The following is a 27308-nucleotide window of genomic DNA, read 5'->3' as shown; positions in this document are numbered from 1 at the left end:
CTGTCAGTGTGGAGTGCATGTGCTCCCCCCCCCCCTAGTCTGTGAGGCGTGCATATGCTCCCTCCCCTGTCTGTGTGGAGTGCATGTGCTCCCTCCCCTGTCTGTGTGGAGTGCATGTGCTCCCCCCTGTCTGTGAGAGTTGCTGGGAGCTCCAGGTTCCTCCCACAGACCAAAGATGTGCAGGTTAGGTAGATTGGCCATGGGAAATGCAGGATTTTAGGGTACAGGGGACGTGGATCTAGGTGGGATGCTCTTTGAATGGTTGCTATGGAGTTGATGGGCTTAATGGCCTGCTTCCATACTTTAGAGATTCAATGATTCCATCTCCTTATCCAGCATAGCAGATTCTTCCTATCCTTCACAAATATCAGGAAATGCTGAGGGGAAATCTCTCGGCCCCTCCACATTTTATACAAGAAAATTGCATACTCAACATGAATATCTGTGAATTTATTTTTAATAGTTCTCAATTCCTGCCAGAATAGTGCTTCATATCACTTTAAGAGGGAATATGCTAGTGGAGTAGATACCAGGAAATCTGGCACAGTTTCTACAGCCATTGTCAGTCCAGCTTGCAGCATGTCATTGTGAGCAAGGGTAGCTGTGTTTAAAAAATGGCAGAGCTTCTGGAACTACTTTGCCTGCTGAGCAATTCTGAGCCAGAATTTACACTAAACTAACTCGGGAAAGTTGATTGGAAATACAAAGTTTGGGCCGGGAAATCAGGTTTGGGATATGGCTCACTGAGAGATCTTTCTGGAGCCAACAAGTACACTGGAGAGGTCCAGCCTATTTATTAGTATGAGCAGACTAGGGCTTGTGTGTTCCAACCAATTACCGAGTCCGAGAAGGGTCTGAGATCTCTGTTTTTAAGTGGTCATAAGGAATGTCAATGAAAAATGCAGTAAATGCATTTTTATTTCTGTAATGAGAACAAAAACACACCCACTCCTGAGTTTCAAAGAACAAAGAAAATTTACAGCCCAGGAACAGGCCCTTTGGCCCTACAAGCCTAAGTTGATCCAAATGTACTGTCTAAACCTGTTGGTCAATTCCTAAGCATCTGTATCTCTCTGCTCCCCACCTACTCAGCAATCTGTCCCGATGCATCTTAAATGAATCTACCGTGCCTGCCTTTACCACCTCTGCTAGCAACGCGTTCCAAAAGCCCACCACCTTCTGTGTGAAGTACTTGCCATGTGTATCCCCCTTAAACTTTCCACCTCTCACTTTGAAAGCATGACCTCTCGTTATTGAATCCTTCACCCTGGGAAAAAGCTTGTCTCTATCCACCCTGTCTATACCCTTCATGATTTTGTAAACCTCAATCAGGTCTCCCCTCAATCTCCATTTTTCTAGTGAAAATAAACCTAACCTACTCAACCTCTCTTCATAGCTAGCACCTTCCATACCAGGCAACATCCTTGTAAACCTTCTCTGCACCCTCTCCAAAGCGTCCACATCCTTTTGGTAATGTGGCGCCCAGAACTGTACACAGTATTCTAAATGCAGCCGAACCAATGTCTTGTACAATTTTTAACATGAATTGCTAGCTCTTATACTCAGTACCCTGTCCAATGAAGGCAAGCGTACTATATGCCTTCTTGACCACTCTATCGATCTGTGCAGCAACCTTCAGGGTACAATGGACCTGCACTCCCAGATCTCTCTGCCCATCAACTTTTCCCAAGGCTCTTCCATTCATTGTATAATTCACTCTAGAATTAGACTTGCCATTTGTCTGGATTGAAAGCAATCTGCCACTTTTCCGTCCAACTCTCCAGTCTATGTATATCCTCCTGTATTCTCTGACACTCCACCAATCTTTGTGTCATCTGCAAACTTGCTGATCATACTAACAGTAAGATCATTTCTGTATATTACAAACAACGGTGGCCCCAATACTGACCCCTGTGGAACACCACTGGTCACCTTTCTCCATTTCAAGAAACTCCCTTCAACTACTACTCTGTCTCCTGTTGCTCAACCAGTTCTTTATCCACCTAGCTAGAACACCCTGCACACCATGTGACTTCACTTTCTCTATTAGTCTACCATGGGGAACCTTCTCAAACGCCTTACTAAAGTCCATGTATATGACATCAACAGCCCTTCCTTGATCTAACAACTTGGTCACTTCCTCGAAGAACTCTATTAAGTTGGTAAGGCACGATCTCCCCCACACAAAACCATGTTGACCATCACCGATAAGCTCATTCTTTTTCAACTATAAATAGATCCTATCTCTCAGTACCTTCTCCAGCAACTTCCCCACCACTGACATCAGGCTCACTGGTCTGTAGTTACCCGGAATATCCCTACTACCCTTCTTGTACAGGGGGACAACATGAGCAACTTTCCAGTCCTCCGGCACCTCACCTGTATTTAAGGATGCCACAAAGATATCTGTCAGGACCCCAGCTATTTCCACTCTCACCTCCCTCAGCAACCTGGGATAGATCCCATCCAGTCCTGGGGATTTGTCCACCTTAATAACCTCTAGCATACCCAACACATCTTCCCTGCTTATGCCAACGTGATTCAGACTAATCAAACTTCTATCTCTAATCTCAAGATTCATCATGTTCCTCTCCTCAGTGAACACTGATGCAAAGCAATCATTCAGAATCTCACCCATTCTCTCAGGTTCGGCACACAGCCTTCCTTCATTATCTTTTAGTGGACCAATCCTTTCTCTAGTTACCCGCTTGCTTCTGATATAAGAATAAAGTGCTTTGGGATTTTCCTTAATTCTGCGAGCTAAAGCTATTTCATGACCCTTTTTAGCCCACTTGTTTCCTTGTTTAAGACTTGTCCTACTCTTCCGATATTCCTCCAGGGCCTGTTCTGTTCTCAGCTGCCTAGACCTTATGTATGCTTCCCTTTTCCTCTTGGCTAGTCGTACAATTTCTCCTGTCATCCATGGTTCACGAATCCTGCCCTTCCTATCCTTTGCCTTCAACGGGACATGCCTATCCTGCACTGCTGTTAACGTATCTTTGAAAGCCTCCCACATCTCAAATGTGGACTTCCCTTCTAATAGCTGTGTCCAATCCACATTTCTCAGCTCCTGCCTAATTTTCTTCCCTTATTTTCCAAGAAAAAAGTTTCCTTGATAACCCTGTTTAAAATACATTCGCAGAAAGCTGTATTGCACTGTATTTATCAAGGCTCTGGGACCAATCTTTGCCGAGCTGTATTAGTTGACATTAGATTAGATTCCCTACAATGTGGAAACAGGCATTTGAGCCCAACAAGTCCACACCGACCCTCCAAAGAGTAACCCACCCAGACCCATTTCCCTCTGACTAATGCACCTAACACTATGGGCAATTTAGCATGGCCAATTCACCTGACCTGCACATCTTTGGACTGTGGGAGGAAACTGGAGCACCCGGAGGAAACCCACGCAGACATGGGGAGAATGTGCAAACTCCACACAGACGGTTGCTCAAGGCTGGAATTGAACCTGGTGCTGTGAAGCAGCAGTGCTAACCACTGAGCCACCATCCCACCCCAGTTAGCAAAGCAGAAAGGCCACCATGATTGGGCCTCTGTGACCCCTGGCAATCAATCTAAGATTAACTCCTGGATTCTGTGTTGAGTATTCGTGATGAGCAGTGATATTTCGCTAGAGCACTCTAGACTGCCGACACGTAGAATTTACAGGCAACCATGTAGACTGTCCATTTAAATGGGGTATCATCAGCTAATTTGGACTTAAACCCTTCAAAAATGAGAGGGGAAATAATTTGCTCGGAAACCTGGATATGTAATCATTTGAATCATTCACCGGCATGCTCTCTTTATTTAGACTCTGGCTGATGACGATTATTCCGACCCATTTGATATCCGACATGAATCCAGAGGAGAGATGAATGATAAAGAAGAAATTGAGAACAATGGCTACATGGAGCCATACGAAGCACAGAGAGTTATAGCAGGTGGGTGCAATCCATATTTTAAGTTTAATTGACAAGAATGCATAATGAAGGGAGTGCTTCCGAATTTAATCTGAAGGTCAAGGGGTTAATTTCCTGTTTGAATATTGCTTTCAGCGGAGAAGGTTAAGGGGAGAATTAACAGAGCTGCTCAAAATTCTGGGAGGTTTTGATAGGTCTTATATTGCATGCTGTTATGGTGTGGAAGGATCAGCTTGAAAGAGTATTGGAAGTAGATTCAATGTTAACTTTCTAAAGATAAATATAAACTTGAAAATGAAACAGTTTAAAACTTGTAGGAAGGAGCAGAGAAGTTGCAATGATTGGACAGATCTTTGAGCCGGCATATATAGATGGGCTGTATCGCCTCTTTCTGTGCTGCTATTCTGTGATGTATCGTTTAAATATCATCATCCGAGATCAGGGTGAACAGGATGTTTGCAGAACAGATTGGCAATTGAAGTCTATAATGATCTTTTCTCAATACTCTGTTAAAGTTTCCAGTTGAAGTTCTTCATTGAAGATTGTAAATGTTTTCAAAAGTTTGTAATAAAGGTTTATAAAAACTTGAATTACATCCTAAGAGTCAGGCAGCATCTGTACAGTTCTTGGTTCTGGTGCCACAGTACACCACACCACCATCTGTAGCTTCACAACAGAACAGTCTGGAGCTGCCAATCTACACAAGGGATGAGCTAAGGAAAAGTAATTGCTGAGCTTTTCATACCGGCTGCAAAATATTTTTCAAACTATTTTCTTTATGACCTAACATGAAATATGAAGAAGTTCAATGAATTTCAAAAATTTCTCCATTTATGGTGCCTCTGTGTTATGTATTCTGTTCACTTTCCATTACCTCAATTCACACCATCTTCTCTCCTGTCACTTTCAACAGTTGCATTTTTTTTAAACAATTTTTTCTGGGATGTGGGCATTGCTGGCTAGGATAGCATTTATTCCCCAATGGACAAGGCTAACCACATCACAGTATATCTGGAGAGACACATCGGCCAGATCAGGCAGATTTCTTTCCCTAAAGGGCATTAGTGAAGCAAACAGGTTTTTACAGCAGTTAGCTAGCCAGCATTTTATTCCAGTTTTATATTAAAGCCAAATCTCACTATCTGCCATGGTAAAATTCGAACCCTTGTTTCCAGGTTATTAGCTTGAGTTTCTGGATTACAAGTCAAGTGATATTGCCACTATTCTTCCACCTCCTCTTCGAGTCGCAGAGGTATACAGCATGGAAACAAACCCTTAGGTCCAACTCAGCCAAGCCGACTAGATATCCTAAATTAACCTAGTCCCCTTTCCCACATTTCCCATATCCCTCTAAACCTTTCCTATCCATATACCCATACAGATGCTTTTTAAATGTTGTAATTGTACTAGCCTCCACCACTTCCTCTGGCAGCTCATTCCATACACTCACCGCCCTCTGCGTGAAAAAGTTACCCCTGAGCTCGCTTTTAAGTTTTCCCCTCTCACCTTAATCCTATGCCCTCTAGTTTTGATTCCCCCACCCTGGGGGGAAAAAAAACCTTGATTATTTTGACCCTTCATCTCAATTTCCATTGGATTGTGCAATTTATTTAGCTACAAACTGTATTGAGGTATTATGAGGATGTGAAAGTCATTACATAAATGAGAGATCTGTCTGTCTTAATTAAAGAGACTATTGGCTGTCACTCAGGATGATTGGAAACAATGGAACTTTGCATACTATTTTCAACTCACTGAACTGATTCATATTTGCTTTACTCAAGAGACTCACCACTACAGTTTGAATGCCTTAATCAAGGCAACTGGAAAATGCACATCTTTGCAAGATAGGATCCTAAGAATCCCCTTAATCCAATGTCTTATAAAAGATATCGGACTCAAGCAGCCATCGCAACCCAGTGCTTGTGACCATAAACATTGTCACTTGTAATAGATTGGAGTATCATGGGGTTGTCTGAGCTTCTGAACTAATTCTGAATGGATTGTACTGAAGTGATTTATTATATTGTACTAATACTATGTTTACTTTTTGTTGTATTCAATCCTGGTGGAGTTTAATACTGCGATCTGTCACATAGCATTGCTTGCTAGCCTTTAACTATGTACTTAATTGTTTTTTAATGACTCCTGGAAATACTGATGTCCCATTGTTGACACCAAGTAGTCTCCAAACTAGTGGAACATCTACCACTTGTTATTTAAGAGCACTCAAAATCAACCAATTATTTCCACTATGACTGTTCACTAAATGAAGAGTCAAATCTGGGCCACAATCTTCAAATGTCAGTGGATAAATATAGAATATTGCCAAAATGCCAAGTATGGTGAATCAGCTTATATGTAAATTGGGAGGGATGGAAGCATTAAAACCATTTTAGAAAGTAAAATTGAACACTGACGTTTTGAAAATTGACACCCACACATGGACATCTGAACTTTAACCCTCCGTTGAATTAAACAAATTCTTTCACGAGTCACAGCCAAGCTTGAACCCAGGAAGCTTTGAAATCATCTTTCTTGTCAAATGTTATGTTCTGGTTGCCAGTGTCAGCAGAACTCCCTTTGTTGCAGTCCTATCAAGCAGTTCAGCTGTTTGTGAGTTGAAACCCAGGGCTTGGAGCCATATGCAGCCTGGTACTCCCACGGTACGTTCAGACAGTGCTGCATTGACACAAGTATCATCTTTCAGGCAAGATATTGAACCAATGTCCTAATTATCTGTTCAGTTGGATTCCAAGATACCTTTAAGAAGGAGCAGGGAGTTCTTCTGATGTTGCACCCAAAGTTTTCTCCTCGCTAGCACCAGTATTAAAATTTGTGGGGTCCTTTTATGCACACAGTGCCTATCATGCTTATTCTCATATCTGTGGTGAAAGTGAGGAATGCAGATCCTGGAGAGTCAGAGTCAAAGTGTGTGGTGCTAGAAAAGCACAACACGTCAGGCAGCATCCAAGGAGCAGGAGTATCAATGTTTTGGGCATAATGAAGAGCTTATGCCAGAAATGTTGACTCTCCTGGTCCTCCGATGCCACCTGACCTGCAGTGATTTTCCAGCACCCCCCCACACTTTTTGACTGTTCACATATCTGTGTCAGTGCATTTCAAAATCATTTCATTGTGTGAAGCTTATTGTTATATTTTAACTTGACAACATGAAAAGACACCAATTAACCCCTTGCAAGGAATTGTAATCATCAACATGCATCATGTCCAAGAATCATCAGATGCTTTCCCAAACAGACCATTTTACATTGGGTGTTTGATAAAGTTTACTATGAATATGTTGGTTTAATACTGGGATCATTGGAGCTGTGGAAAAACAGCTCTGTGTAACTGCTCATCTCCCAGTTGACATACCATCCTACTACATTCAGAGTCGTGGACAAATACCTGCAGTTAATAGTTAAGAGGAGAAATGAATTGGCTTCTGGACAAAAACAAGGACACTTGGGCAGTCCTTGGAGTATGTGATACTCTCAGGTCAACAGAAGAGTATACAGCAATCTATGTCACCTTATTTGGAAAACGGAAAGTGAACAACGTCTGTGATATTACAGGGTTGTATATTTTGTCTGTGATACTGCATGATATATACTGCTTTAGCCAGATTGCAGGGACACGTCTGTCCTCCATTAAGTAACAGTACATATTGTTCCTGTTATGTTAAACAGTGTACATTATATCCTTTAAATTAAGGTTATGTTAAGAAGCCTTTTGTACTCATGGTAGCATCTGAAGGAAGGACTGTGACGTGAAAGGGACAAAGCATGCTAAAGGTTTGTATTCAGCACCAAATCTGAACCATCCTTAACAGAATTGAAGTTTAACTTGACACCCAATATTTTAATTTTCCCAACCCAACCTTCCCTCTAGCCATTCTCCACTGGCACTAGTTTAACTTTGGAGACCCACAATCTATAGAGCAGCCTGTCTAATTTGCACCACCAAATCTGGTCCCAAGATCACACAAACTAGTTTGATACAGGCCTATGATTCTCACACCAGAATGAACCATTTAGATTTAAAAGTCTAGCCTCTGGCAACCTGTTTATTCAGAGATGCCAATTTGGTGCAATCTGAGCTCAGCATGTGCCGGCCAATAAACTGGTTAACTCTAGGTCACAAAATTCTGGAATTTTAGTTTGGATTTAATGGAAACTGGGGAGAAATTATTTCAAAGACCTCTATACTCAGTGGTTAAAATTGTTTGGCGCTCTCCACTGTCAAGTGATCTCCACACTTTCAACTTCTATCTTTCCCACTGTTTCGGTAAATTGAGAGAATCCATTTCACAATGTAAAGGAAGACTTTATTCATACGGCTCAGCAGGAGTCAAACTGCTCAATGATTTATAGTGACTGCAGTGTACTTTCATTCGTGCTAAAATGATGGGCAGTACAGCCTCATTCTGAACTATATCATTTTGTTTCTAAGTTCTACTATAATTTGTGTACAGACCTAAGATTTTCTCCATCTCCTGATCTTGTTTAAAAAGTTATAAATGTCTCTCCATATTTACTGTATAAGGGAAAGTGTCCATGCAAACATTGGTGGGTAAAATTAATTTCATTGTGACCAGTTTACATAGGCAGCTTTCATTATTAATGTAGACATAGGAATGAATAATAAAAATCTATCAAAACAAATACAATGTATGATATTAATATTGGGACTGAATTGTAACTGTATGACCTGGTCCACTGCCTCTCTTCCCAGAAGGCTACAGATGGGGTGAGAGTCCAGGCTAATTTGTCTATTCAGTTTGGAATAGCATTGGATGTCGACCATTCAGAAAAGGCTGCATTATCATCCCAATTTTATTTAATTTATTTTTTGTTTTGTCTTTTCCCTACCTACTTGTGCTGAGATGGTACCCTAAGAGGTGACTTGTAAACTTTTCACTGTACTCATTTGAGAACATGTGACAATAAAACTGGTTCAGTTCAATTTAGCTGATGAAAAACAGTGGGGAGGTGATGACCTAGTGGTATTATTGCTCGACTGTTAATGCAGAGACTCAGCTAATATTCTGGGGATGCAGGTTTGAATCCTGCCACAGCAGATGATGGATTTCAATAATAAAAAAAATCTGGATTTAAATGTCTGATGATGTCCGTGAATCCATTGCTAATTGTTGAAAAGAAACCCATCTGGTTCACTAATATCCTTTAGGAAAGGAATCTGCCATCCTTACCTGGTCTGGCCTACATACGAATCCAGACCCATAGCAATAAATAGTGACCTAGCACCTGTGAATGAATTAAAAAAAGATGTTGCACAACTCTAATCCCAGTGTAAAACCTGACTTAATGAGCTACAGGTTTTAATTTTTTTCCCCTCAATTTCTTGACCATAATGGTCAGTCACTGAATGTATTCATACAGATTGTGAATGCACTTTTAACAATAGGACATCAAAGTTTATTAAACACAAAATGAAATAAAACATAAACTCTTTTTCACTATATAAGAGCTATTTGAAATAGTTGTACTACAAATATCAGGTATAAAGATTTAATTTTTTTACCCTCAACAAGAGCCCTTGTGAAAGGTCACACTGGTTCCTCTTTCAACATCCTCGTCCAATGGCATGGCTATCACTGACTTCCTTCCAGCAAGCATCTGTCTCTTTCTCAGACCCTTAAACAGCTCACTTCTTAATAGTGGTTCCTTAAATTTCTCTTCCACAATTTCCTGTTTCTGTAGCTTTTCTCTTACTGATATGAAGCTACATAGGACTTAGTTTCTTCTTCCGTGACTGTTTGGTAAACTACTAGACTGCACTGCTGCTGTAACAGGCCCTTTCCTCTGAAAGAAATTTGCACATTTGCTGACCTGCTGAATGTATCTGTCTTTCTAAAGAAACTGGTTTCTGTCTCCTCCTCCACCCCAATGTGTCATAGGATACCCTGTTGCTAGACATCATGACTTACTGGAAATCAAACCTCACTCTTCCCAAATAAGTGTTAAGATTCAACAAAGCTACCAAAAATCACAATTTGCCTTATTGCTCATCAGGATAAAAGCAAACTTTACAGCTCACCACAAAAAATAACATCTCTTCTGAGATTCTGTAAAGTTAACTTTAACAAAAATAATAAAGGACAGCCACCTCATGCTCCCTGAGGAGGTTGAACAATTCATCAACTTCACTAACACCTTTCACCCCAACCTCAACTTCAACTGGTCCATCTCAGACACCTTCCTCCCCTTCCTGGACTTCTCCATCTCTGGCGATTGACTAACCACGGACATCTAATACAAACCCACCAACTCCCACAGCTACCTGGACTACACCACCTCCCACCTCCAACCACACACACAGCCCACCCCCACCCCACCATAATAATGCTATCCCTTCCTCCCAATTCCTCTGCCTTCACCATATCTGCTCCCAGGAGGAACAATTCACTCCAGGACATCCCAGATGACCTCTAACTTCAAGGACTGCAATTTCCCCTCCAACATGTTCAACAATGCCCTCCAGTACATCTCTTCCACTTCCTGCACCTCTGCCCTTAAACCCCACCCCTCCAACCATAACATGGATGGTACACCCTGGTCTTCACCTTTCACCCCACTAATATCCACTACAACATATTAACTTCCGCCATTTCCATTACCTACAGTTGGGTCCCCCATCAGAGATATATTTCCCTCCCCACCCCTATCTGCATTCTGCAAAGACCCTATTCTCTCCGCAACTTCCCTATTAGGTCCATCCAAACCCCCCGTACCTTCCTATTGCCACAGCAAGAGATGCAAAACCTATGCCCACACCTTCCTGCCTCACCTCTGTCCAAGGTCCTAAAGGCTCCCTCCACATCTGGCAGAGATTTTTCTGCACATCCAAACACCTCACCCATTGTGTCTTTTGCTCTCTATGTGGTCTCTCCTCTGTATTGGAGAGACAGGATGCCAACTTGTGGAATGGTTCAGGGAACAACTCTGGGACACAAGCTCCAAACAACCCCACCACCCTGTGGCCAACCATTCAACTCCCCCTCCCAATCCATCAAGGACATGCAAGTCCTGGGCCTCCTCCACTGCAAATCCAAGCTATCCTGCAACTGGAGGGAGAACACTTCATCTTCCGCCTTAGGATCCTCCAACCACATGGAATCAGCATTGACTTCACTCATTTCCTCATCTCCCCTCCCACCCCACCTCATCCCAGATCCAAATCTCCAACTCAGCATCGCCGTCTTGAATTGTTCTACCTGTCCATCTTCCTTCCCACCTATACGTTCCACCCTCCCCTCCGACCCATCACTATCACCCCCCACCTGCAAATACCTATTGCATTCCCAGCTACCTTCTCTCCTCCCCCACCCACATTCCTGATGAAAGGTCTATGCCTGAAACATCAACCCTCCTGCTCCTCGGATGCTGCCTGACCTGTTGTACTTTTTCGGCACCACACTTTGACTCTGGAGTTGCCCTGCTTGTACATAGTTGCTGCTGCTTTGGCTGGGCACAGTGTCATCTAAAGTAACATTGGTGCACGTGTTGGTTTCCAGCTGAACACAGCTTTTTCTTCCCTTTAAAGCAGTGTCCTTTCTTCACATTTTTAGTGTCCAGCCAAAAAATAAAAAGATATGGTTTCTTAAACTAGGCAGCACCTTTTTTCTCTTCTACCCTTGTTCCTAAGGCACTGAACCATTCATCTCAAGAGTTTAAAAGTCTCATTTAAATGTATCTAAACAAATTACCAGACAACACAAAGGCTCTGAGACAAACATGAAATTAAAACTGTCTTGTCTTGTTAACATGCTTGGTATAGAAATACAAATCAAACTTAAAGGTATACATTTTTTCCCCTTTTAGAATACAATATTCCAATTAATAATAAAATTCTGTAAAGCTTCATTGCAACTGACAATCCCTCCTTCAATAAATTCCAGTTTTACAACAGCCTGTAATTAGATACGTGGACACAATGTCTGAAAGGGTTTCACAGGTCGGCAAAGTACCCAACTAGCCATGAAGACAGCCATAATGAGAGATACTGTGAACTTGATTGAAGAGATTGATCTTGAGAGGTTCTTGAATGTTCAGAAACAGAGGCTTAGTTCCAAAATAGACTGGACCCAACGTAGCTGAAAGCACTGCCATAACAGTGGACTGAAGGGGACGGTGAGGCATATGCAAATTGACAGATGCAGAAGACTAAAACATATCTAGGGCTGAAAGAGGTTCCGGAGCTGGGAGGGCTTTATCGCATTCAGACATTTATGCATTTGGAGGATAGAGGTGAGGGATAAATTAATTAAATGTGATTTAAGATACATGTGGCAGCGTTTTCCAAGGTAGTTGTCCTGCATTAATAAAATACTTTAATTGCATTAGATTTAATTAGATTCAAACCTTGGACCATCAATAGTGGAAGGCCAAGTTTCTAAATAAGCTTGATATTTGTATACTTTAATCTATTTTCCATGTCCCCATTGGTCTAACTTTGTGGATGGTGTACTATAACACACACACCCATGATTGGTTGCACAAATCTTGATGGATAGGAGCATAAGTGACTGTTTCATCCGAAAAGCCGAATTTGCGTACCACATGCTATAAATGACAGAAAACTATAGCAGAGAGGGATTTGGGTGTCCTCCTGCATAAATCAAAGAAAGGTTGCTTACAAATTCAGCAGATAATTAGGAAGGCAAGTGAACTGTTGTCCTTAATTTCAAATGAACTGGTATATAAAACAAGGAAGTCTTGCTCAAACAATGCAAGGCACTAGTTATACAGAGGTCACATTTAACTAACTCTGGCATCAAGGATCCCTAGCAAATCTGGAGTCGATGGGCATCAGGGGAAATCTCCCCTATGTACCTGGTACGTAGGAAGACAGTTATAGTTGTTTTTCATCTCAGCTCCAGGACATCTCTGCAGGAGTTCCTCAGAGTAGTGTCCTGGGCACAGCCATCTTCAGTGCTTCATCAATAACTTTGCCTCCAGTAGAAGTTCAGAAGTGGGGATGTTCACTGATGATTGCGCAATGTCCAGGCACAATTCGCCACTCATACTGAAGCAGTCTATGTCCAAATGCAACAAGACCTGGACAATATCCAGGCTTGAGCTGAAAAGTGGCAAGTGACATTCACATTACACAGGTCTGAGAGTGTGGTGCTGGAAAAGCACAGCAGGTCAGACAGCATCCAAGGAGCAGGAGAATTGACTTTTCGGACATAGCCCTTCTTCAGGAATCCTGATGAAGGGCTTATGCCCGAAACGTTGATTCTCCTACTCCATGGATGCTGCCTGACCGGCTGTGCTTTTCCAGCACCACACTTTCGACTCTGATCTCCAGCATTTGCAGTCCTCACGTTCTTCTAGTTGATTTTAACACTACACAGTTGCCAGGCAATGACCATTTCTTACAAAAGAGAATCGAACCATCACCCTGTGATATTCAATGGTGTTACCATCACTGAATTCTCCATTGTCAACATCCTGGGGATTACCATTGAGAAGAAACTAATCTGGACTTGCCATATAAATACAGTGGCTACAAGAGCGGGTCAGAGGATATGAATGTTGTAGCAAGTAACTCCCCCTCCTGAGTTCCCAATGGTTGCCTATAATGCATGTGTTGGGAGTGTAATGGACTACTTTCCAGTTGCCTGGACAGTGAAGTTTCAACAATATTTCAGATGTTTAACACCATCCAGGACAAAGTAGCCTTCTTGATTGGCACTACACCCACAAGCGCTCAGTAGTAGCAATATGTACTATCTACAAGATGTACTACAGAAATTCATCAAGGCACTTACCATTCCTGTGACCACTTCCATCTAGATAGACAAGGGCAATAGATATATGGGAACACCAACACCTGCAAATTCCTCTTCAAGCCACTCACCTTCCTAACTTGGAAATATATCGCTATTCCTTCAGTGTCACTGGGTCAGAATCCTGGAATTTTCTCCCTAACAGCATTGTGAACTGACAGCATATGGACTGCAGCTGTTCAAGAAGTCGCTAATCACCAACTTCTCAAGGGCAACTAGGGATGGGCAATAAGTGCTGACCCAGCCAACGATGTCCACATCCCTTGAGTGAATAAAAATAATCAACAAAAAACAATTATGGTTTGGAGGAGAAAGAGGATCCGGTCAGAGTATTATTTTGTGCTCTTCCTGGGTTAGATTGGACCAGACTTAATCTGCCAATTCAAACTAATGTCTGCAGCCCTGCTAAATATTTCACAATATATAGGCAGATGTCTGCCTTTGTGTACTACAATCAATTATAAATGTACATTTGTCTTATCCTGGAGCACTATAGCTGTCATCTAATCCCATCATGACTAAGAATGGTGCATTAATGTGCAGTTGTTTTACATTGTCATTAAACTGCTGAGTACAGAGTCTCCCCTTTTGTGTATACCAAGATACAAATTGTCATGTCACTCTATTGTTATCCCCCTCCCTTTTGCATTTTTCTCTTTTCCCTTTCACAGACCACAGTCAATAGATGCTATTACATTACGGTGGTGTAGCTGACAGAAGACAGCCCAGTTTCTCTCTTTTCATACTCCTCAGTATAGACAACATATCTGCAAACATGAAGGTGCTTTGATATTTCCCATGATCTGCAATCCAATATCAGGGGAGCATATCATCCATGTGCCGTCAAGCGTCTCTCCCCTCTGGCTAAGTCTGGTTCTTTTACAATTACAGAGCACACAAACGTGAGTTTGTGAATTTAACATTGAATTAAGAGGGCCTGTTCAACATCAACCTGAGGGATTGATGGCAATAGGTTGCTGAACATTGAGCTGTCATTGCCTGAAGTGGTAGCTATAGCAGATTCAATAGTAACCTCAAAAAGGGAATTGGTGGGGATACACTTGGAAAATAATTAAATTAAATCGGTAACTCTTAGAAAGAGTTTGTATGGGTACAGTGCACTATCACACCTTTTCTCCCCTAGAAACCCCCAACGATTGTATAAATGCTGTCCCCTTTACACTTCCCATCAAATTTGATGAACAGTCATCTGGAGACAACATTAGCTTGCTCTCACTCCATGGATACTGCTTGACCTGCTATGATTTCCAGCATTTTTTGCTTCCTGCGTTGTGTAATCCTATACCTCATATTTCTGTTATTTAATGTACTACATGGTACATGTGGCACAACGCACCCCTTTGTTCAGTATGGTCTATGTTGTGGTTCCACCGACACTCTCATTCATTTGGCCGAACTGGTCCTCGCCCTTAACAATTTCTCCTTCGAATCCTCCCACTTCCTCCAGACCAAAGGGGTAGCCATGGGCACACGTATGGGCCCCAGCTGTGCCTGTCTCTTTGTTGGCTACACAGAACAGTCGATCTTCCGTAATTACACTGGCACCACACCCCACCTCTTCCTCCACTACATTGATGACTGCATTGGCGCCACCTCATGCTCCCGTGAGGAGGTTGAGCAATTCATCAACTTCACCAACGCATTCCACCCTGACCTTAAATTTACCTGGAGGAGAAAGTGAGGTCTGCAGATGCTGGAGATCAGAGCTGGAAATGTGTTGCTGGAAAAGCGCAGCAGGTCAGGCAGCATCCAGGGAACAGGAGAATCGACTTTTCCTGAAGAAGGGCTTATGCCCGAAACGTCGATTCTCCTGTTCCCTGGATGCTGCCTGACCTGCTGCGCTTTTCCAGCAACACATTTCCAGCTTAAATTTACCTGGACCATCTCTGACACCTCCCTCCCCTTTCTGGACCTCTCCATCTCCATTAATGACAACCGACTTAACACTGACATTTTTAACAAACCCACCGACTCCCACCCTACCTTTTGCAAAAATGCCATCCTGTATTCCCAATTCCTCCGCCTCTGCCGTATCTGCTCCGAGGAGGACCAGTTCCACCACAGAATACATCAGATGGCCTCCTCCTTTAGAGACCGCAATTTTCCTTCCCACATGGTTAAAGATGCCCTTCAATGCATCTCGTCCACATCCCGCACCTCCGCCCTCAGACCCCATCCCTCCAACCGTAACAAGGACAGAACCCCCGGTGCTCACCTTCCACCTTCGCATAAACCAAATCATCCGCTGACATTTCTGCCACCTCCAAAAAGTTCCCACCACCAGGGATATATTTCCCTCCCCACCCCTTTCTGCCTTCCGCAAAGACCGTTCCCTCCATGACTACCTGGTCAGGTCGACGTCCCCCTAAACCCACCTTCCCCTGCCACCGCAGAAACTGCAAAACCTGCGCCCACACCTCCTCCCTCACCTCTATCCAAGTGCCTAAAGGAGCCTTCCACATCCATCAAAGTTTTACCTGCACATCCACTAATATCATTTATTGCATCCGTTGCTCCCGATGCGGTCTCCTCTACATTGGGGAGACTGGACGCCTCCTAGCAGAGCGCTTTAGGGAACATCTCCGGGACACCCACACCAATCAACCACACCGCACTGTGGCCCAACATTTCACCTCCCCCTCCCACTCTGCCGAGGACATGGAGGTCCTGGGCCTCCTTCACTGCCGCTCCCTCACCACCAGACGCCTGGAGGAAGAACGCCTTATCTTCCGCCTCGGAACACTTCAACCCCAGGGCATCAATGTGGACTTCAACAATTTCCTCATTTCCCCTTCGCCCACCTCACCTTAGTTCCAAACTTCCAGCTCAGCACTGTCCCCATGACTTGTCCTACCTGCCTATCTTCTTTTCCACCTATCCACTCCACCCTCCTCCCTGACCTATCACCTTCATCCCCTCCCCCACTCATCTATTGTACTCTATGCTACTTTCTCCCCACCCCCACCCTCCTCTAGCTTATCTCTCCACGCTTCAGGCTCTCTGCCTTTATTCCTGATGAAGGGCTTTTGCCCGAAACATCGATTTTGCTGGTCCTCGGATGCTGCCTGAACTGCTGTGCTCTTCTAGCACCACTGATCCAGAATCTGGTTTCCAGCATCTGCAGTCATTGTTTATACCTATGTTGTGGTTAAGTCCACTGAACCAACTGAAAAGCCTCGTGAAGATTCATTGCTATCTTTGCTCCTTGTTGGCATTGGTCTAAGTTTCTGATACCCAGTGGCGAACAATGTCCATATTGATAAAGTGTGGAGCTGGAGAAAGCACAGCAGGTCAAGCAGCATCAGCTGCTGTGCTTTTTCCAGCTCCACAATTTATCAACTCTGACTTTCCAGCATCGTACTATCTCCAACACTGTCCATATGAAATCTTCAGCAGAAGGTAGGCTCAAGCTTTATTTAACCACAGAGGTTTATTACATATTACTTAATAGTTATTACATTACATCTGAATTAAATGCTAGCCTCACAAGAAACTATCAGGCTTATCTTAAGGGCAAGTAAACATTACACTTTGATATATGGACTTAACACTTCAACTGGCCTGGAGCAATGGCTGGAGCACAAAGACATGCATTGGTTAGCTCCTGGGAGAAAGTAAGGACTGCAGATGCTGGAAAAGCAGCATCCAAGGAGCTGGGAGGGGCGGGGCGGGGGGGTAGGGGGTGGGCAACATTTTGATTCTTGATGAAGAGCTAATGTCGAGCTGATGCTGCTTTTCCAGCACCATAGTTTTTGACAGGGTTAGCTCCTCCCGGGATCAGTATTTTTAATATCCTAATGGGCGGTGCTTATCTTATGTCAGTTAACGCTTTTAGGTACCAACTGCCTCATGCAACAGCAAAATCTCACATAACATGGCACAGGGGAAAACACAAAATGCTAAATGATTCAGAGGACAGTGAGGTAAGCCAGAGGTGTCACTGCGAACTTGGTCAAAGTAGCATACTGCTTTCTGCTCCAACACATTGCACAAAGCAGGAATGTTCCAGATTGCAACCCTGGTTGATGCTTTATTAACGGACCTCACCTGATGGAGTTAACACGCATGGTCCTGGTTCAGAGACAAGACACTTGGCCCCAGTGGAGAGTGAACAGCACTCAGCATAAAATCAATATCTTCAAACAATGAGGGGAAGAAATTTGAAGAGAATAAAATTAACGCATTCCATCAGCCAAATCCGATTGGTCTTCATTCTAATGATACTTTATTGATCTCCAGCTGAGCTGCTGACTTTCTGTCTTATATTTTATACCTACTCATGTACAGAAAATGTAATTAATTCAAAATCTCAGACCTGAGACTGTTTTAAAAGAAGCCTTGATGGCTTGTGGAGAGAGATTCTGAATTTAAAAGGCTCCCCTGTGCAATGTTTAATATTTTTTATTGCTTGGGTTTTGAATGGAAATTGAGTGCAGCATTGATTAAAGAAAAGCTCCCTGTTGCAGTGTGCCATCTCCAGTAATGTATTCATCTTTATTTGATTCTCAAGTAGAACCTCATTTCAAAATGGATGAGCAGTTTTCGAAATAGTCAAGGGGGTGGGGTGGGGGGCTGAATTTTTTCTTGTTCATGTTCTTTTGAAAGTCCTGGTGAGTACAAAATAGGAATTCCTATAACCCGTTTATACTGAAGGACTGGTTTTATAGTATAGCCTGGGGCTGCTCTCGGTGTGAAATGCAATCCTTTTAAAGCTCTTTTATGTCAGAAGAGTGAAGTTGACAGTGAACACACAGTTCGTCTCCTGTCTAGTTGACCAGCAGACAGAAATGAGCCAGCTTTCATTAATCTAGCACTAAATAAAGATGGACTCACATTTATATAGTATATTTCACAAGTCTTTGCAACGGTTTACAGCCAATTTAGTAATTTTGAAGTGTAGTTACTGTTGCAATATTGGGAGACTATAATACCTGTCTCTGACCAGAAATGAGTGCCCATTGGCAATGCAGCCGCAGTACATGTACAGCTGATCCTAAAGACATTCTGTTTAGAGAGAGGATGATCAGAGGCACACATGCAGCTCAAGAACATCAAATCCTTCTGCTGTATTATTAAGGATGAACTTGCTAAATGTGAAGCAAAACAATTTCTGACTTGGAAAATGTGATTGCATGTGTAAGCATCAGCCATCTGAAGCAAGGTGGAAAGGGATTGTGGAGGCCATACACAGCTGCTTAGTTGGTAGCTAATGATGCACTTAAGCCTAGTCAGGGTCTCAAATCCCAAGGTGGGTGATTATTTGTTTCATTTATTTGCCAAAGAATGCATTCATTTACAGAAAATAGAATGAATCCTTTTGAGTGTATTTGTAAAAGTCGTGTTTTAAAAAGAAAACAAAGTTCCAAATGATTTGAGGATTCCTAATTATAAATCAGCACAACATTTTGAGGAAACATCATTGCTTGCATGGTTTATATTTTAATTTACTCCCTAATTTCAGTTTGCATCTCGAAATTTAATTCAGCATATCTGGCTAGTTGAAATCAGTCTTGCAGACTGATTCCCTGTGACTGACACTATCTGCGCATGGGCAGATAGTTATCCCCCGAATGGGGCAGTATGAATAGACAGCCATACAGGCAACACTGCGGCCAATCCCAAACAGCAATCCCCCTCAAACCACAATGTGATAATGGTGATGTTAGTCCAGGGCTAAATGTTGGCCTCGATAGTATGGAGAACTCCCACACTTTTCTTTGATATAATGCTGAGTTTTTTGGTCTAACTGAAAGGATGAATGCTTTAAAGCCTCACCTGAAACACAATGTGGACTTGATCCCTGAACGGTGGTATCACTGCCTGATTGCCAGTCTACTCCTTTTCTCCTACCTTCTGCAGGAACAATGCATTCATGTCCAGACTTCCATTCTCTAAATTTTAAATTACATGTACCAACAGATTCAAGAACAGCTTCTTCCCACCATTATCAGACTTTTGAATGGATGTCTCAAATGTTAATTCTGATCTTTCTACACCTGGGGCTGTAACATTGTATTTTGCACACTGTTCTGCTACCCTGTTGCACTTTATTTGGTACGATCTGCCTATATATATTTACAAAACAACACTTTTCACTGTATTTTGGTAGATGTTGAACGATTAGTGCTGGGAGACATGCCACGTCCTTTTTACACAGCGGGTCAGCGAATGAGAGGCTAAGATGGGTCAAGTGCAAGGGATGGTGAGAAGGGCATAGTCAGATCAGAGTGGTGTCATGGTTGAGTTTTGAGCTGGTTGGAATTAGAAGAGTATCTGTGAGGAGTCATAAGCTGGCGAGAGGGTTAGTTTAATAATGAAGATTTCATACAGATTTTAACCTTTATTACCTTTCCTAATTAAAAAGAAATCCCTTATGCATTGGTACCACCAGTGTAGAGGGGAGACAGCTCCACCACATAAGCAGTGGGGAACTCTAAACCTGCCTGGATCCCTGGTCCTCCAGTCTGCTACTAGATGGCATCTCCATGGAGGGAAATAATTTTCACTGCCTGTGGAAACTAAAAGGTCAAGTGGAACATTCTGGCCATTTCTGATTGATATGGGGTCTTATTATAACACAATCTGTCTACTCCAACTAAAACAGGTCCAATAATTTCCAGCCAACACCTGTCGTCAATCCAGGAAAAATAAACTGGCTGATGTAATGAGATAAAGGGTGCCTGAGGTCAGAATAAAATACCTTCCTTTTTGTGTTCATCTGTACAGAATAAAAATGTTATCACAACCCAAATGTTAACATTGTTGTGGACCAGACCAAATCTCCTCAAAATATATTGAAAAGGTTGTCTAGACCCTAACTATTTTTTTAATTTTAAAGATAAGTGTAAAGTGTTGCAATTTAGATGGAATTCGGTTGGTCAAATAGCTCGATATTAAGCAAAGCACACAATTTTTACAATGCAGTTAAAATACAGACAAAATGGGAAAAAGAAGAATTGGCTTAACTGTAACTTCATCAAAATACTTAACAAAATAATAGTTATATTAACTACTACTAACAGTAACTATTCTAATATAGTAATATTCCATAAACACACCTTTGGCAAAGGCAAATACAGTAAAATAGATTGTTGCACAGGCAATTCTCTGGTCCAGGAGGAAAAACATCAAGAGAAAACTGCATGTGTATGTGCGTAAGAGAAAGAAAAACAAGGAAGAGATGCTCTGCCACTTCTGCTACTAAAAAAAAGCTAAAAGTCCTGGTTCTTTGAGAGCTTGACTCCACCCATTCAGGCTGCTTCTATTGTTCCAACTTCAAAAAAAATCACAAGGCCTCATAAGCTGTTTATTTTATTGGATTCAAATAGATAGCTTGACACCTCTGTCTTAAAACCTCTGATTAATAAAGAAACCAAGACAAAATACAACTCCGAAAGCCATAGAATGGTCACAACATTATCTAAACACACTTTTTGGCTGTTTCAAAGCTCTTCCTTATTTTACGAGAAAAGGTCGCCCTCTGTTATTCCCTCGTTATTTTGTGAATTTCATTAACTTGTCCTTGACAGTTCCATTCTGTGAAGTGTAGTGTTCAGCTTTATTTTTAAACCGGTTATAAATTGGAGGAGAGCATTTATTGATTTTCTATTTCCCCCATAATTGACAGCTGCCTCCTCTCAGTGTGTGCTTTCCCAGCACTCACTGATCAATCACACCCGGCTGATGTATATGATATCCACAATACTTGTGCGGTGTTGGATTCCTTTTTGATACTTACTGGATACACTTTAAGTTCTAATTCATCTCAGTATGTTGGTTGCACTGGTCACATCAGATCAATAACAGTCACTCTTGGACAATTCCAATTCCTCAGCCTGAAACTTGTTTATAACATTCTCAAATACACTCACAAAATTGATGGATTAAGCATTACAATCCCTCCCATTTATTGTATCTTAGACTGGACTGGAGCAGTGTATATTGTTCATTCCTGAAGAAGGGCCTGTGCCCGAAACGTCGAATCTCCTGTTCCCTGGATGCTGCCTGACCTGCTGTGCTGTTCCAGCAATAAAGTTTCAATATTGTTCAGGTAACCAAGCAGAATATAATACATTGCATCATAAGACACAGGAATTCCCCATTTACTGGGCAGTGGGAACCTTTCTGATATTGTTTATTGTGTCAATATTTCTCCACCTGTAGCTTGAACATTTCACTTGGATCGCAAACCTGAATCCAAGTTACTGAGGCTGTTGTTCTCTTGTTATGTTCCTTCTTGGGGGTAGCTCAGTGGTTTGCACTGCTGCCTCACAGTGCCAGGGACCTGGGTTCAGTTCCATCCTAGGATGACTGTCTTGTGTGGAGTTTGCACATTTTCCCTGTGTCTGCATGGGTTTCCTCCCACAGTTCAAAGATGTGCAGGTTAGGTGGATTGGCCATGCTAAATTGTCCATAGTGCCCAGGGCTATTGAATGGATTTAGCCATGGGAAATGCAGGGTTTCAGGGATAGGTTTAGGGGAGTATCTCTGGTTGGAATGTTCTTCAGAAAGTTAGTGTGGACTCACTGGGTCAAATGGCCTACTTCTACACTGTAGGGATTGTATGAACTCCTTTTCCATCAATTACGCATACTGACAGTAAATACAAATGACATTTGCTAATCTGAGGAGTATGGATTCACATGAACTTGAAATGTCAATGCTATCCATTCTACATTGCCTCATCTACGTGGCTGAACTTCAGAGCTGAAGACTAATGTTGGTCTCAATAAGTCAGTTGAGCATGCAGAGGGACGAATCAAGAAATAACAGTAAATTACACTATCTAATAACCTGTCACCCACCTGGGATAGGTATCATATGATGCAAGTTACATTGTTCATCAATACTTCAAGCTGTTTATTAAATGTTTCTGAAGGTTGTGCCACAATCTAGCCCAAATATCTATTTGACATAGACTTTTCTCCTCCTCCTGTTTCATCTCTCATTATAACAAGGAGAAAGTGAGGACTGCAGATGCTGGAGATCAGAGTCAAGAGTCTGGTGCTGGAAAAGCACAGCAGGTCAGGCAGCATCAGAGGAGCAGGAGAATCGACATTTTGGGCAAAAGCCCTTCATCATCTCTGTCCCTTTGGCTAACAAGCCTCATTCCTGATGAAAAGTCTATGCCTGAAACGTCGATTCTCCTCCTCCTCAAATGCTGCCCGACCTGCTGTGCTTTTCCAGCACTGCACACTCGACTCTGATTATAACATCCCTATTCCTGCCTCAGGTGATTGAGCACAGATAAGTAATACAATGGCTTTTCTAGTCCTGTTTGACTCAGAAGCAAGCCACATAGTTGGTCGTTATTCCATCATCAGGATAACTTTAAAATATTTTGAACCAACCCGTTTGGATATGTTGTGACACACCTCCAGCACAGATAGGATTTGAGCTGGACCTTCTGGCTCAGAAGTAGGGACACTACTAGTGTGCCACAGAACCTCTAATGAAGATAGCTGCTATCGTCATTTCTTTGTTATTGGCAATGTGCTACCTATGTTAGGTAGGGATCAAATAAACTCAGCCATACTGTCCCTCAAATCAGTAAACTGTTTACAAGTCTTTGCTTCAATTAAGCTCAAACACCTATTCCATAATCAAAGTGCACTCTACTATGTAGGGTGCATAGTTTGAGATCAACACTTATGAGTCAGGCTGTATATTGTAATTGTTTTACTCTGTTGAGGCAGAATCTGACATATGAAAAGATATTAATTAGATTCCTCTCAATCACACTACACAATGAATTGAGCCTACTCATGCCAATTTACTGGAACTGAGATTGATGAAAGGATGACATTAATTTATTACACAGTGATTTACATTAACCCTTTAAGTCCTGACAGCTCTCACACATTCAATTGATCCAACTATTCTGAACACACTGATTATTTATGTGGTCATAAAGCTGGAAATGCAGGGCTTAATGATAAAGTCACCACAAGTGATGTCAGGAATCCACTTTTGGAAAGAATGTTTTCCTTTCTGCACTCCTTTCTGACCACATCCCCTGACCTTCCTTAAACCCCTTGTAGCTGGCTTCTGATTTGTTAAGTAGGGAGTTAGTCTAAGGGATCATAGGATTGATGCATCACACCAGTTCCTATTGTTTGTGTATTCACTCACATAAATGACTGCAGTCTACCTGATCACCAAAACTGTCCTCTCGATGTTGGCTGAGGCGAATAGTCCACAGCAATTAATAGTCACCAACAGCTTATTTCTTCACTCCTCGAGCTGAGGCCAATTGTCACACCTTTAAAAGCTCTTCAGGAGGGAACAACAGCTCAAGGGAATTGAAGTTGGTGTGTTCTTTCTAAAGCTCTGACTGCTATTCAGGCCTATTGCATTTATCAACTGCTTAATGGGGTCGGGGGTGGAGAGGTGCAGGACTGAATCTGCCTCCAGCCTGGTTGTGTAACTGCTGCATGTCGGTGGAAAGACTGCGTTTGCAACTCCCAAAGGATTTAGGCTGTTTCACTGCTACAGGTTGGGAGGTGCTGACCTAAATCTGACTGCATGCATTCTAGACTGGCTTGTGACCATTATGCTGACAGTCTCCTGAAGTCCGACAGGAATGAAGGTCTTTAAATGTGTGATGAAGGGAACTCTGGTGCACTATCAAAATCCAGGGTCTTTTATAATGGGCAGCCCTGGCTTGCAATGATCCCCAAGGCTTGCCTTACTGCTCCCTTCAATCTTGATGATAGAAGGTGAAGGGTCTGCTGTCCATTGAGTAAGTAATCAGTTCAATAAAGGGACTGTTGCCTCTTTCAGTTCAATGGGAAGCCAGTTGAGAATTTGCATTCTTTTAATTGGGCCGTGTGGAATTCCTGACTTTGTGCCCTCCTGAAAGGGTCTGTATGTGATCTAATCACAGATCAAAAACTCTGTGCATCACACAATTTTATTTTTACCCTGTATTGTAAATTCATAAGAAGTCCCATAATTCATACCCTGTTTCAAAACCTGCTGTAAGTTTAGGTAGATCTGGAAGTTTTCAGTTTGGTGCAGTGCTGAGATAGCTTGTCTTAGCCAGGTAACATGGCAAAGTTTGCAGCTGAGCCTCAAATAACCTCGGGTAGGAAGAAGAACAATTTGCCTGGATTCCTGATCACAAAGTCCTATGCTGGAAAGTGCACACATGTGAATGTTAAATAAGAACAGAATGTTTCAAAATAAAACTGGCATTTATCTGGCAACTTTCAACACCCTAAGTTGTTCCAAAGCTCTTTACAGTCAATTAAATACTTTTAAGGTGTAATATCTGTGCCAATGTAGAAGACACACAAGCCAACTTGAACACAAGATGCCAGGAAAGCATTGTGATAATGTCCAGATAATTTATTTTGGTGATGTTGGTTATTGGCATTAAATGGGGCATTGGCAAATGGCCAATCTTTGATGGTGAAGCACTTGGGGATCTCCTGAAGCCAATAAAAGTGAAAGCAATTGTTTCTAAACATCCAGAGCTCAACGAAGCATTACCTTTGACTCTTGTTTTTGATCCGTGCCTTAAGTCCTCTCCAATGTCTTCCTTTCCTTTCATGGGGAGGTCACCATCTTACTGGAATGAGCTCAATCATTTTGACATTCATGCCTCTGGGTCAGAAGGTGTAGGAGTCAGAGTGTCAGTGAGGGGAGATTTTTAATCTGCCTTCAAACAAGAGAATCATGTATATTAGATGCAAGTGTGCACCCGCTTCCCTCCCTGACTGGATGGGTTGCAGGCCTATTTAAATCTCCTTCTATATTGAACTATTTGCCCTAGTGGCAAATAAAAAGATGTATACAGGAATCAAATGAGGATTCGCTTTGGAGTCAGTATGCTTGAAAGTGGCCCAGGGAATCGCAGTACTCTCCACCTTTCACCTGGCGATTGTGTCCCTATCTTAGCCCAAAGTTTCCAAGTATTTAACTAACTTGGTACAGGCTGTTATATAATCCTGGATCTCTTCTCTGCAGGTGAGACTAGTGCTGTGCTTTATCCAGGAATGTTATGGAGCTTATTGAAATTCTTGTAAATTTGTAATTGGGAAACTAAGCAGCTTTTTCTCTCCCTTTTCTCACTCTCCCTGTGTTATTCCCATTTTGCTCTCTTCCTCTCCCACTGTCCTTCTCGTACTCTCCTGCTCATTCGCACTTACCATTGTGCACAGTGGGACATGGCAATAATCTACCCAGTTACATTGATGACTTCATTAAGGTCAAGCACTTGTCACAGATGTAATAGTTATGTGTCAAATTTAGAACTTCCCTGAGAGATTGATCACAGCAGTTCCTGGAATGCCAGATAATTCCATCTGTTTAAGACATTGATTTTTATGATGGAAATGAAAAAACTTTTCTATATATTCCCTGTAAACAATATTTAACATGTATTAATAATGGGTGATAGAAGAGATTGTTGACAATGCTGTCCAATAGTATTTACACTGCAATAACCTACTCAGTGATGCTCAGTTTGGGTTCCACCATAGCACACCTGGCTCTTGACCTCATGACAGGCTTTGTCCAAATATGGACAAAAGAGCTGAACGTGATCTGAGGTAAGAGTTATTGCTCTTATCACCAAGGCAACAACAGATCTAGTATGGCATCAGAATCTTTGCTACTCTCTCCCCACCCCCATCCTCCTCTAGCTTATCTCTCCACGCTTCAGGCTCTCTGCCTTTATTCCTGATGAAGGGCTTTTGCCCGAAACGTCGATTTTGCCTGTCCTCGGATTTTGCCTGTCCTCGGATGCTGCCAGAATTGCTGTGCTCTTCCAGCACCACTAATCCAGAATCCTGTCTGTCAATACAATGGCTTTAAGAGGTGTACTTTGTCCTTGTTTTGTTTTGAAGAAAGTTTTTAAGACACAGGTATCAAGTTGTCTATTTGACCCCAATAAAGTAAACCGCTCGTGAGCTTCTTTTTAAGAAGTTGGAACAATAGAAGCAGCTTGAATGGGTGGAGTCAAGCTCCTCCAGAGCCAGGATTTTTAGTTTCAGTTTTTCAGTAGCATTTGCTCGGGTCTTGAGGCTATGTTTGGAAGCTGCAGTATATCTATCCCTGCTACACTCTCTCTCTGAGTTTTCTCTTGATGTTTTTCTACTGGACCAGAGAATTCCCTGTGAGACAATCTATTTTACTGAATTTGCCTTTGCCAAGAGTGTGTTTATGGGATGTTATTATCTTGGAACAGTTATTCTTAAATAATCTATTAGCCTGTTAAGTTTTCCAATAGAATTAATGTTTCCAATTTCTTCTTTCTTTTAATGTATTTCAACTGTAGTGTATGAATAAAGTGTGTTTTGCTTTAAATCTGGTAGTTTGACGAATTGAACTGCATCTGGAACACAACACCTGGCACTTGGTTTTAAAATAAGAAAATGCAAGTATCTAGGCTATCCTCTTAATATATTTTGAGAGGATTTGGACTTGTCCCTAACACCTGTCAAAATTGAAATCAATGGGATTTGGGGGTATGAGTTGGTGTTATACTTAGCACAAAGGAAAATAGTTATGATTGTTGGAGGTGAATCATCTCAGTTCCAGGA

General features: G+C 42.1%; 1 protein-coding gene across 4 annotated transcripts in view; it reads left to right on the top strand.

Annotated features, from left to right (window-relative positions):
- The window catches only part of shdb (Src homology 2 domain containing transforming protein D, b), a 303397-nt gene that overhangs the window by 78653 nt on the left and 197436 nt on the right, over positions 1–27308 (top strand). For all 4 annotated transcript variants that reach the window (XR_015751866.1, XM_043720948.2, XM_043720949.2 and 1 more), the window contains exon 3: positions 3815–3944. Coding sequence is in view for 3 of the 4 variants with exons in the window: in XM_043720948.2 (XP_043576883.1) it covers positions 3815–3944 (130 nt within the window). In the remaining variant the exon portion in view is untranslated. The remainder of the gene's footprint in view (positions 1–3814; positions 3945–27308) is intronic.

Source organism: Chiloscyllium plagiosum, unplaced genomic scaffold, assembly GCF_037043375.1.
Source record: "Chiloscyllium plagiosum isolate Xiang-an unplaced genomic scaffold, Cpla_swu_hap1 HiC_scaffold_28, whole genome shotgun sequence".
Classification (NCBI taxonomy): Eukaryota; Metazoa; Chordata; class Chondrichthyes; order Orectolobiformes; family Hemiscylliidae; genus Chiloscyllium; species Chiloscyllium plagiosum.
This window is presented reverse-complemented; position numbering and strand designations above follow the sequence as displayed.